Genomic DNA, 12,960 nt, shown 5'->3' with positions numbered 1-12,960 from the left:
ATGATATAAACAAACTTTCGTCATTATATATTTACAGGATTATTTTCATCTTTATGTTGTACTTGAAGTATTTTTTATTATTTTAAATATATAACTCGAAGTAAGAATATGTTTTTCTTTATACTTTCTCGTCCAATGTATGCTGACCATGGCGATGTAGACGTCGTCTGTTTGAGGAGCTGATTTTTTCGGTGGTTATTAATATTCTAAGCTTGCAAGCAAATATATTACTGAAACTAATGTTTTATAAACATATTGTATTGGTTTTTACCATATTTAAATTATCTGGAGCTAAAAATCTTATTCCACCCGACATAAGGAAAGCTGCTTTAAGTTTAATTTGAAGAAGAAGAAGAAGAAGATTCAGAAGTACGGAAGTACACACGGTTACTGGGCTAGCATCAAATATCAATCATTTCATGTGCACAGTGCATACCAAGTCGAACAAGGTCGAAAATTTAGAAATAATATATAAATTGGCAATATTTGAATTCGATATTTCTCGTTACCTTTCGAGATGGCTACATTAATGGTTGTCAACAACGAGGTACGCTACTATACTGTACACGCTGGAGCAGGTTTTCGTGCCGCATGTTCGTTATAAACTATAAAGGCCTAATCTTTATAAAGGCGTAAAACGAAATGTTTCCAAAAGGCGAACATCGCGGGGAGAACATGATGCAACTTTTATGTGTTTATTTTTGTCTGCCAATGAGTTTTGCGCAGTTTGCAAACTGCTTCCTTCAGATTTAGTGGACAAATTTTGTAGTTGGATGGAAATTGTGATCTGGGAGGTGTCCGTGCCTTTATTATTGCCAAAGCATTACAGTAAATTTGGTTGAGATTGCATAACGAATGAATGTATCTTGATTCGATAGACAGACAGACGCCAAATTGTGTATTTTATTATGATGATGCCAGTTTATATATCTCTTGTATTTTTTTTTTTAACTTTCATTACTAAACTGTATATACCTGTTTGATGCTTTTTTGAGAATTAATGCATTTTACTTGCGTTATTTTAACTTGGAAAGGTGGCCCAACTTCCCTCCCCACCACACCAATATTCGACTATGCCTCAACTTTAAAGGTGGACTGTGCTTGCTTGTCTGGTACCTCCATCATTGGATATGTGGCACTTTGTGCAGACACACTTGGCTCGATGGGTGTCCCACCACATCCTGAATGAAAGTGCAGCCAGGTGGTCCTGAGATATCGCCCGGACAAACAAACAAACAAGAAGACGTCATGCGGAGCACGATACTTGCAAAATCGCCCCCCCCCCCCCTCCCCAAGGAAAAAAAATTCCATTGATACAGCAAATTGTCCTAAATTGATTAAAATTGACAATCTTGATCAAAGCTCGGATCAATAGGAAGAAAAGTGACGATTTTTCAGATGAAAAATGATGATTTTGGAAGGTTGACCTTGATTTGACCTTTGACCTTTTGACCTCAAAAATAGTTGGTGGTTGAATTCAGTGACCATATATGTAAATCCTCTTAGAATTTAAAGTCAATCAAATGAAAATTGGTGATTTTAGAAATTCGACCTATGTTGACCTTTTGACCCCAAAAACAATAGGCTTCTTGCTTTTGACCAACTCTACCATTTGGTGAAATTTCGTGAAGATCGGTTGAAAATTGTGACCTGTAGGCCGGTGACAAACAAACAGGCAGACAGGCAGAACCACAAACGCTACCGACCAATATACTTGAAAAATCTTCGATTTTGCAAGTAACAAGAAAGAAAGAAAACAAACAACTGGAGTGAAAACTGAGTACTCCCTTTCAGCGTGCCCCCTTTGGTGCCCGGCAATGACGTTGTGCAGCGCCTGGAGATGGCATAGGAAAGGAGCGGTGTATAACAATGCATGTCTTATGCAAAATAATTTTGAGGACGGTCTCAATTTATTAAAAGGTTTCATTTTTTTGCAGATTCTTCGTATGCGAAAGGAAGTGAAGCGAGCAAAGGTGCACGTCATTCGCAAGTTGATGAGATCCAGCAACCAGCTTCGTGCCAAAAAGTGAGCCTTGACTTCCTATACGGGTGACCATGATGATGTTGGTTTTTAATCACATGGTCTAGCTTCTCAGACTTGTAGGAAATGAGCAAATACATTGGCTTGTTGCTATTCCTTATCAGGCCAAATTGAAGACTCGTTATTCATATACTTCTCTCAAAATTGGGGACATAATGTGTAGTTACTGGCTGCACCAGTTTATTGTCACTGCGCTTTTTGAAAGAAAATACGGGGAAGAGGGATATTGTCATCAGCTCCTTTTGTCTGTCTCTCACGCTGTCTCCTCCTAAAGCTAAATGGTTGGGAAGAAATTCACCAAACTTGGTAGTTATGGCCTCACCAAATGGCACGGAAGTGCAAGAGCTTTGCCATTTTTGGTCCTGCTACCTGGGGTGGGGTCAACGGGTCAAATAAATTGGTTATTACTTATTCCCAGGGACAACACGGACAAACAGACGACAGTCAGACTTACACGGGGATGATGACAGGAATGGCAGGAGGTGGATGGCTGGACGGATGAGGAGGTGGGACCACAGGGCTGGAAGGTTCAGCTGTACGCAGGAGAACGGCCAGGCCGGGAGTGAGCAGCCGCCGACTCTCCACACTTTCGTTCGCACGGCGGCGTTGCTTCGCGGCCGCGGGTCGAACCGCCGTTAAAGCTCAACTCAACCCAGCTGCGGTGGGGGATTAACCCCACCCAAACCACACCCATCATTCCTGTCTGACTTCTCCTACTTTCTGACCCAGCTCTGTTCCCTCTCCCCCTCAATCCTCCTCCTCGGTGATTTCAATATCCACATGGACTCCACTGACTCCACAATAACCACTGACTTCACTGATTTACTCACCTGCTTTAACCTCACTCAACATGTCAACTTTCCTACCCATAACCGTGGGCACATTCTGGACCTTGTCTGTTCTACTGGATTAATTTTGCACCATCTCTCTGGCTCCGACCTCACCCTCTCTGACCACTTAGCCATCACTATGACCATCAACATCCCCACCCCAGCACCAAGGCATTATCGCACTATCAATTTTCGTAAGCTAAACGCTCTTTCACCTACCTCATTCTCATCCACCCTCTCTGAAAAAATGTCCACTTCTCCCTTCGTTAACCTCCACACCCCTTCTGACCTCACTGACTACTACAACCACACTCTCCTCCTGCCTTGACCAGCTTGCGCCCGTGAAAACCAAAACAGTTTCTTTCACCCATTCTGCTCCCTGGTTTACCCCTGAACTCCGCCTGATGAAAACTCGTGCTCGCCAACTTGAAAGACTCCGCAATAAAACAGGTCTCACAATTCACTCCCAAGCCTACAAGGACCACCTACAACGCTACAAAGATGCCCTCTCCCGCGCCCGCTCCGCCTACTACTCTCAAATTATCCACTCTGGCTCTGGAAACCCCAAAGCACTCTTCTCTACAATAAACAAACTCCTCAGCCCCCTGGACACCACCACCCAGTCATTCACAGTAGACAACTGCATCTCCTTGCTTTCATTCTTCCAAAGCAAAATTGACAACATCTACAGCAGCTTAACCACCACCGCACCTGCTCCCCCTCAAACCACCTGCCCCCCTTATCCTGCCAACCCCTGTCTCAGTTCTCCCCAGTCTCCCCTACTGACCTCTCTGAACTCCTCATAGGAATGAAAACTGCCACCTGCACTCTTGACCCCATCCCCTCCAGCTTTGTCAAGGCCTCCCTTCCTGCTCTCTCTCCACTTATCACTGCAACAATAAACTCCTCCCTGTCTACAGGCATCGTCCCACCATCCCTCAAAATTGCTGCTGTTACCCCCATTCTGAAAAAACCTGGACTCAACCCTGACACCCTAAACATCTTCAGACCCATCTCCAACCTACCCTTTCTGTCAAAAGTTTTGGAACATGCTGTAGCCACTCAACTTAAACATCACCTCTCTGCCAATAACCTGTATGAAACATTCCAATCCGGATTCCGCTCCAACCACAGTACTGAAACTGCTCTCTTCAAAATCACCAACGACCTTCTCCTCTCCTCTGACGCTGGCAACCTCAACATTCTCATCCTCTTCGACCTCAGCGCCGCCTTTGACACCATCGATCACACCATCCTCCTCACCCGACTTGAAACCACCTTTAACATTACCGGCACTGCCCTCTCTTGGATCAAATCATACCTCTCCGACAGACGCCAGTTCATCTCCATCAATAACTGCAAATCCCCCACTGCTCCCCTCCCCCAAGGTGTCCCCCAAGGTTCAGTTCTTGGCCCCCTCCTCTTCATCCTGTACCTGTCCCCCCTTGATCACTTAATCCGCCGTCATGGTCTCCAATTCCACTGCTTCGCCGATGACATCCAGCTTTTCATCTCCACCAAGTCCATCTCCACCACCACCCACTCTATCCTGACAAACTGCATCACTGAAATAAAATCCTGGCTTCAAATCAACTTCCTCAAACTTAACTATGATAAATCTGAAATAATCATCATTGGCCCAAAAACGCTCACCAAATCCACCCATAACTTTGCCCTCAACATCGACGGTTTCCCAGTATCGACCTCCCCTCACATCCGGAATCTTGGCATCATCTTTGACCAAACCCTCTCCTTCGACAAATACACTAAACAGATCACAAAGACAGCCTCTTTCACCTGAAAAACATCGCCCGTCTCCATCCATCCCTCTCCTCCACGGCTGCAGAAACCCTCATCCACGCCTTCATCACCTCCCGTCTGGACTACTGCAACAGCCTCCTCTTTGGTTCACCCTCAATAATCATCAATAAACTCCAATACATTCAGAACTCCGCTGCCCGTCTACTCACCCATTCCCGGACCCGTGACCACATCACCCCCGTCCTTTACAAGCTTCACTGGCTCCCCATCCCCCAGAGAATCCAGTACAAAATCCTCCTCTTGACCTACAAAGCCCTCCATAACCTGGCCCCATCCTACCTGACTGACCTCCTCTCCAGACACACTCCCACCCACAACCTCTGCTCTGCTGGTACCAACCTCCTGACCCCCCCCCCCCCCCCCCCCATGCGGACCAAATTCAGATCCTGGGGGGACAGGGCCTTCTCCATCGCTGCTCCCACCCTCTGGAACTCACTACCTCACACCATCAGAGACTCCTCCTCACTCACCACATTCAAAACATCACTCAAGACCCACCTGTTCAACACTGCATTCAACATTTAACCCACAGCATTTAACCCCTGACTATCTCTTCTTCATTCTATCAACATTCAATATCAACAATATCAATTCAATATCAACAACAATATCAACTATCAACATTCAACATTTCCCCGCTTGCGGGGAAAAATGGCCTCTAAAGGTGGTTTTTTTTTTGGTTTTTTTTTATCTCTTCTCCTTCTCCTTCCTTTTGCTTTGATTATTTACCTGTTGATTTGTCTTTTTGCACTTGTTTTTTTTGTACTCTGTCAACGCGTCTTTGGTAATACTTTGACAGGCTTCTTGAAAAGCGCTATATAAAATAAATGTATTATTATTATTATTATTATTATTATTATTATAAATACCGAAAAATGCAATTATGGGCACATTTTATATGTTTACCTCCGCCACCGAAGGTGGTTATGTTTTCACCCCTGTCTGTTTGTCTGACTGTGGACAAGATATCTCAAAAAGTTGTGGACGGATTAGGACGTATGTGACAAGGACAAAATGATTAGATTTTGGTGAAGATCCAGATTCGGATCCGGCTAGTCGAATTTTTTAAGTGATTCTTCACCATTGGGAGATCGGGCCAAAAACGATACACAGCAGGATATCTCAAAAAGTTGTGGACGGATTTGGACAAAACTTGGTGGACAGGTTGGGTGTGTGACAAGGACGATTCGATTTGATTCGATTTGATTTTGGTGAAGATCTGAATATGGATTCGGATACGATTATTTTTTAATTTTTAAGTGATTCTTCACCATTGAGAGATCAGGTGAAAAGTGATATATAACATGATATTTTTAAAAGTTATGGATGGATTATGACTAAACTTGGTGTTATGACTAAACCGTTCTCGTGTTTCATGAAACCCGGTGAAACTCTGCAATCAACATTGGGAGATGCATGAAATGTGTAACAATTGTTTTGCATTTGACGTTGACCCCAGATTCTTGCCCCTGAGGATGGGGACATCGGTCCCTAGTGGTGAAAATGGTAAGAAATTTTTAACTAAAAACTTAGATATTGGGTCATTCCTGGTGGAACTTTATGCCATCTTTCAACTTTGCTTTCTGTTGGAAATGTGAGGATTTGTGATGGCGCGCCATTGACTTCGCTCTAGTATTTTTTAATTGAACAGATGCTATCTGCTGGTAAGAGAAAGAAGCAATGTTACATTCGAAAAATAAGAAGAGAACTGGGAACCGAGCAGTAATGTCAACCATGTTTGTCTGTTAAATTACCTTTTTACAACAAATGTATTTAACATTAAATGGTTTCAACGCACCATCATTAATGAGAGTAAATGTTGCCATAGCGACAAACGTCATTGTGTTGTGATCAGTGCCGGTGGAAAGCAGAGTTTCTTAGAACGCCGTAGCTGTATTTGGACTGTTCACTTGTGTTAACCATTTTACACGACTTGTGCTGTGCCGTGAAAAGTACAGGCCTTGAAAAACTTGTTTCACTATTGGCCATTTTCGAAGCAGTTTGAACTGGCTGTTCAATGGTGACAGTTATACTCGAAACTTGGCTTCAAATTTTTATGGCAATTCGAGAAATGTCGTCTGTTTCTGTGTGTCTGTTTGACTTCCATGCACTCTGAACCGCTGGGATGAGTGGAAAACGGATGGTTAAATACTCGGGGTGGGCACGGAAAGCTTTTGGGCAACAATGCTTTTCGTATCCTCAAACACCAAACATGTTTTAATATAAACGCTAAAAGAGAACACAACAGAAGCAGAGATGTTGAGTGTGATGAACATTGTGAAGATAGACTTGCCTGTGTGTGTGTGTGTGTGTGTGTGTGTGTGTGTGTGTGTGTGTGTGTGTGTGTGTGTGTGTGTGTGTGTGTGTGACAACAACAACAACATGCATTTTAAGGCCATTTTCCCTGCAAGAGCGGGGGTTAGCCTTGCGGGCCCCATGACAATCTTCTCCATTTTGCCCTATTTTCTGCATCTCTCCTTGTTAACCCCCTTGCCCGCATTTCTTCTTCCACCACCTTTAGCCAAGTCTTTCTCGGTGTTCCCCGTCCTCTACTTCCTTCTACATTCATTTCCATCACTCTTCTCAACCAGTCACTTTCATCCTTCCTCAACACATGACCAAACCATCTCAACCTGTTTCTCTTCACAGCATCAATCACAGGCTCTATTCCCATCATCTTTTGCAATTCATCATTTGTCTTCCTCTCTCCCCACGATACTCCGCACATCCACCGAACCATTCGCATTTCCACACTTTCGAGCCTTCATTGCTGCTCCACGTTCATTACCCATGTCTCGCTCCCATAAATCATAACACTTCTCGCACATGCAGCATACACCTTTCCCTTCAGCTTCAACGACACTCCCCTCCTCGTCAGCACACCACTCAGTTCCCGAAACTTCTTCCATGCACATCTCACTCCAGCAACCGTTGCCGAGTCTGATCCACCTTCTCCATTCAGCATGTCTCCGCTTCATGCCGTCTCCAAGATCCAACTCAACATTTCCTCCATCTGCAGCTCCCTCTGTGCACACCTTACACTTGAATGTAGCTGCCACACTGGTTAATGACCCTCTCAGACCACTACATTTTTGATGAACCCACTCAGTGCACATTGTACATTGAATGGAGTTCACTCCGACACCCTTCCTGCACACAGCACACGGCCACTTCCCTGTTCTTTCCACCTCACCACATGCTTTACCACTTGCCATCACCGTCGTTTTTCCGATATTCACCTTCACACCTTTTGTCTCCTTACATTCCTTCCACTTGTTCATCTTCTCCTTCAGTCCATCCATACTTTCCACAATCAACACCAGATCATCTGCATACAACAACTCCCCACGGTAAACCCCCCTTTACATTCCAAGCCAGCACCTCCATCACAGCTACAAATAGTAGTGGACTTAGTACTGACCGCTGATGCACTCCCACCTTCACCTCAAACTCACCGCTGTTCCCGTCTTTCATCCTTACAGCTGTGCGCGCTCTCTCTCGTACATTGCCATCACTACTCTGATCAACCATTCCTCCACTCCGAACTTCCTCAATGCCCATGTCACTACTTCACGTGGAACCCTATCAAATGCTTTCTCCAGATCAACAAACCCAAGGAACAACTTCTTCCTCTTCTCCATGTACTTCTCCTGCAACTGCCTGACAATAAAAAGCGCGTCTGTCGTTCCTCTTCCTGGCATAAATCCAAACTGCATTTCGTCGATCTTCACTTTCTTCCTTATCCTCCTCTCCAACACCCTTTCCAATACCTTCATTCCATGCTGCAATAACTTTATCGCTCGGTACGAGCCACAGTCCAGAGGTTCCCCTTTCCCCTTGTATAGCGGGACGAGGGTACTCGGTTCCCAATCCACTGGAATGTGACCTTCTTTCACCACAAGATTACAGATCTCTGTCATTCTCTTCACACCCCAACTTCCCGCTGCCTTCAACATATCTCCCACAACTCCCGTCGGCCCCCCCGCTTTTCGACTCTTCATTGCTTTTATCGCAATGGTGTTGGGCTAGCGGCTAGGGTGCCGGCTTAGGATCCTAGGATCCTGGGTTCGAATCCCGGTCGATCGCTGAATTAACGCCAGGGGGGTTGACTCAGCCTGTCATCCTTCCGAGGTCGGCAAATTGAGTACCAGTTCACTGGTAATTCCCTGTTTGTCGTTAAAGGCGGCAAAAAGGGTTGGCGTCAGGAAGGGCATCCGGCCGTAAAACATTGCTTCAAAAAGGGGACCAAAAAACAACAACAACCACGGTTCCCGAAAAAGGCCAACCCCCGCAAAGGCCTCTAAAGGTGGTTATATATTTTTTTATTGCTTTTATTGCTTCCTCAACTTCCAGCTCAGTTATCTTCTCTGCCAGTCCTAAAACTGGGTCACTCTCTGTTGCCATCCCATTCATTCTCTGCATTCAACAGCATTTCCATATATAGTCACTTGAAAAAGTAAGTACACCCCATGTAAAGTTTTGACTTTTTCAACATATTTCAACATACAGCTATTTGATCTTCATTTCAACAATATTGATAGATAAAGGTGATATAATATAACAAATATCATGAAACATTTACATTTTGTAGTCCATTGTCTAATTTAAATAAACATAAATGCAAATTTTGCATGTGGAAAAAGTAAGTACACCCCATGAAATGTTTTTTTATCTTTTTAACATATGTGGACATATCAATATTTGATCTTCAATTGAACAGTATCTGTAATGAAAATGTATCTAAGTTAAACCCAGGTGTGATGCTCTCACTAACCACTGAGAGGCGTCTATAAGAACTCGGACGACTGCTGCTCCGGCACACTCCTGTGACAATTAATCTAAGACATGTAGACTCGGATGGTGCGTATACGTAGATAATCTAGGCTTGCTTGCATTCATTGATATTACTGAACTTTCTTTATGATTCCATGATCCTGATATATATTGCATGATTGTATTTCTACAGGATATTGCCAGAGATCAAATTGTCATTAAACCTACCTACAGGTCAATGTCGTGGAACTGATTGATTTCCATTATGGTATCTATCGATAAAGGTGATCTAATTGAACAAAAAACAATGAAAAATTGACTTTGCAATAATTTATTCAACAAAAACATGTTGCACAGCATGCACAATTGCATGCACAGCTCGTTTCAAATTCCCCCACAACATATCGATGGGATTTAGATCCGGGCTTTGACTTGGCCATTCCAGAACCCTCCATTTCTTTCTTTTCAGCCACTCCTTGGTGGATTTACTGGTATGTTTAGGGTCATTGTCATGTTGCAAGGTCCACCTTCGGTTCAGCTTCAACTTTCCGACAGATGGCCTCACATTATCCTCAAGCATCCTCTGGTACAATGAAGAATTCATAGTGGATTCTATGATGGTGAGCTGCCCAGGCCCTGATGCAGCAAAGCTGCCACAAACCATAATATTTCCACCACCATGCTTTACAATTGGTATCAGGTTCTTGTGGTCAAATGCTGTCTTTGGTTTTCGCCAAACATGTCTTCTGGTACTGTGGCCAAATAGCTCTACCTTTGACTCATCTGTCCAGAGCACATTGCTCCAGAAGTGCTGGTCTTTGCCTAGGTGTTCATTGGCAAACTTTAGTCTTGCCCTGATGTTCTTTCTGGACAGCAAAGGTTTCCTCCTGGCACACCTCCCATGTAGATCAAATTTGTGCAGCCTCTTTCTAATGGTAGACTCGTGCACTTTGACATCAACAGTGGCAGGAGCTACCTGTAGGCCCCGTGATGACATTCTGGGGTTCTTAGAGACTTCTTTCAGCATCTTGCGGTCTGCTCTCGGCCTGAACTTGCTGGGGTTGCCTGGCCTGAACAAGTTGGCAGTTGTTTGGAATCTTCTCCACTTGTATATGATCTTCCGGACAGTCGAATGATTGATTTCAAATTGTTTGGAGATCTTTTTAAATCCCTTCCCAGACTCGTAACATCTATAACCTCTTTCTGAAGGCCTCACAGAGCTCTTTTGATCTAGGCATGGTGACGCCACAAACTTCAACAACAAAGAGCAAACCAAACGAAATGTCTGAGGTTTAAATAAGACAGGTTCCTCCAAGATCCTCTCTAACGATGTTCTAATCATTTGCACCTGAGCTGGTGCACCTGATTCTAATTTTAGCTATTTGAAGTTGTGATAAATGTAGGGGTTACTTTTTCCACTTACTTTACTGACACATGCAATGCACACAATACACATGCAATCCACATGCGAAATTTGCATTTATGTTTATTTAAATTAAACAATGGATGACAAAATGTAAATGTTTCATGATATTTGTTATATTATATCACCTTTATCTATCAATATTGTTGAAATGAAGATCAAATAGCTGTATGTTGAAATATGTTGAAAAAGTCAAAACTTTACATGGGGTGTACTTACTTTTTCACGTGACTGTATCTCTTCCATCTTCCTTTAATTCCATCTGGGTCCACAACGATTTGTCCCACTTCATCCTTCAAGCAACTCACCCCCATCACATCGCACCTCTCTTTCGCTATCTGCTTTGCAATCCTGAATACCGCTCTCTGACCCTCTTCCGAATCCAAGCGTTCTCCGAACATTTTCCAACATGCCTCCTGTGCCTTTGCCACCTCTTTCTTTGCCGCCTTCTTGGCTGCCTTATAACTTTCATGCTCTGCCTTTTCTGCCCCCGTCCCCTTTGCCGTCTTCCTCTTCTCATCAATCCTCTTTCCAACTTCATCATCCCACCACCATGTTTCCAAGTTCCTCGATGGTCCTTTAGTCCATCCACATACCTCACCAACGGCTCCCAACAGACCATCTTTCATTGACATCCAACCACTTTCAAGCTCAACCACATCATCCTCTGCCGTACTCAGCCTCTCTTTTAATGCCTCCCTCACTGTCACCTCTTTCAGCCTCCACACCTTCATTCTCGGTTGGTACTTCACCGGCCAAGCTCTCCTCGCACCTTTTACCCTTATGTCGCAGACAACCAAGTGGTGCTGTGAAACAGCCTCCTCCCCCGGGATCACCTTTGTGTCCCGGAGTTGACCCCTATCTCGCCGACGCACTATCAGGTAGTCAACGGTTGTCGTTGACCCACCTGACGTGTATGTGACAAGCTTATTATCCTCTTTCTGGAACTGAGTCTTACAAATCAACAAACCAGCTCCATCAGCAAACTCCAAAATTCTTTCACCTTCTCCATTCCTCACACCATATCCACAAGCCCCATGAACTCCCTCAACACCATCTATACTCCTTCTCACATGTCCATTTAGGTCTCCTCCTACCACAACAACTTCCTCATCTTTCACGTTTTCCATCAGCTTCTCTATTGCACACCAGAACTTGTCCCTCTCTTCATCGCTTCGACCGACCTGCGGAGCAAATCCCGAGATGACTTTCACCAAGAGCTTTCCAATCATCATTTTCACCATCATCAACCTTTCACTCACTCTGGTCACACTCACCACACTGTCCACAAACTCCTCAGAAAACAGGACACCAACACCATGCACGCCTTCTGGGCACCCTTGCCACACAAACTTGTATTTCTGTCCCTGCCTACCCGTCACCATTCTCACACCACTTCCCTTCCATCTCGTCTCCTGCACACAGCATATGTCCACTCTTCTTCTGACCAATACTTCCACCACTTCTCCTGATCTCCCTGTCATTGTCCCTACATTCCATCTCCCAAACCTCAGAAACCGATCTCCACGTGGGGCATCAGACGTTTCGTCGTCATAAATGGAGTGATTTCGATATTATGTAAATGTGTGTGGTGTGTTTGTGATATTATATAAATTAATGCAATATCCATGGCTACCACTAGCTAATTCCTTTAACAGGAAAGGGTAGGAACTATACACCTCTCATCCACGGATATTTCTCGTATTTCCTATGTAGTCCATGGGCCAGACCAGATATCGGTACCACCCGAGGTGGCAAAAGTTCCATGGTGCCAATTTATTTGTTACACCCATATAAGTAAAATAATATGTGATAGCAATTCCAAATGGGTAGCTTTTTCATTTTTCTTGCAGGAAAGCTGTTTTTGCATTAATCGCGATACCGCAACTCCGCGCTGTTGTTACTAGTATCATCTTCCAAATCATTTTTTTAGCTGAATAGACAATGTAGCATGCTTAAATATCTTAGCAAATGGATGTTTGTAATAAAGACATGTATGTTATACTATATAATACATATTCTTGTATTTATTCATGTGTGGAAACTAACTTTTTCTTCAGTTTTAGTGTCTT

At 43.9% G+C, this 12,960-nt stretch overlaps 1 protein-coding gene across 2 annotated transcripts in view; it reads left to right on the top strand.

Moving 5' to 3' along the window:
- The first annotated feature begins 326 nt into the window (after positions 1-326).
- SRFBP1 (serum response factor binding protein 1) overlaps positions 327-12,960 on the top strand; it is a 38,195-nt gene continuing 25,561 nt past the window's right edge. The window contains exons 1-2 of one of the 2 annotated variants that reach the window (XM_068126718.2): positions 327-547; positions 1,938-2,026. In XM_068126718.2, the coding sequence (XP_067982819.2) occupies positions 518-547; positions 1,938-2,026 (119 nt within the window). In that variant the 5' untranslated portion in view covers positions 327-517. The remainder of the gene's footprint in view (positions 548-1,937; positions 2,027-12,960) is intronic. The other variant, XM_078785785.1, reaches the window with a different exon arrangement.

This window comes from Myxine glutinosa, chromosome 10 (genome assembly GCF_964187855.1).
Source record: "Myxine glutinosa chromosome 10, kmMyxGlut1.1, whole genome shotgun sequence".
Taxonomy (NCBI): domain Eukaryota; kingdom Metazoa; phylum Chordata; class Myxini; order Myxiniformes; family Myxinidae; genus Myxine; species Myxine glutinosa.
The sequence above is the reverse complement of the archived record's forward strand: the minus strand, read 5'-3'. Positions and strand labels throughout refer to the sequence as shown.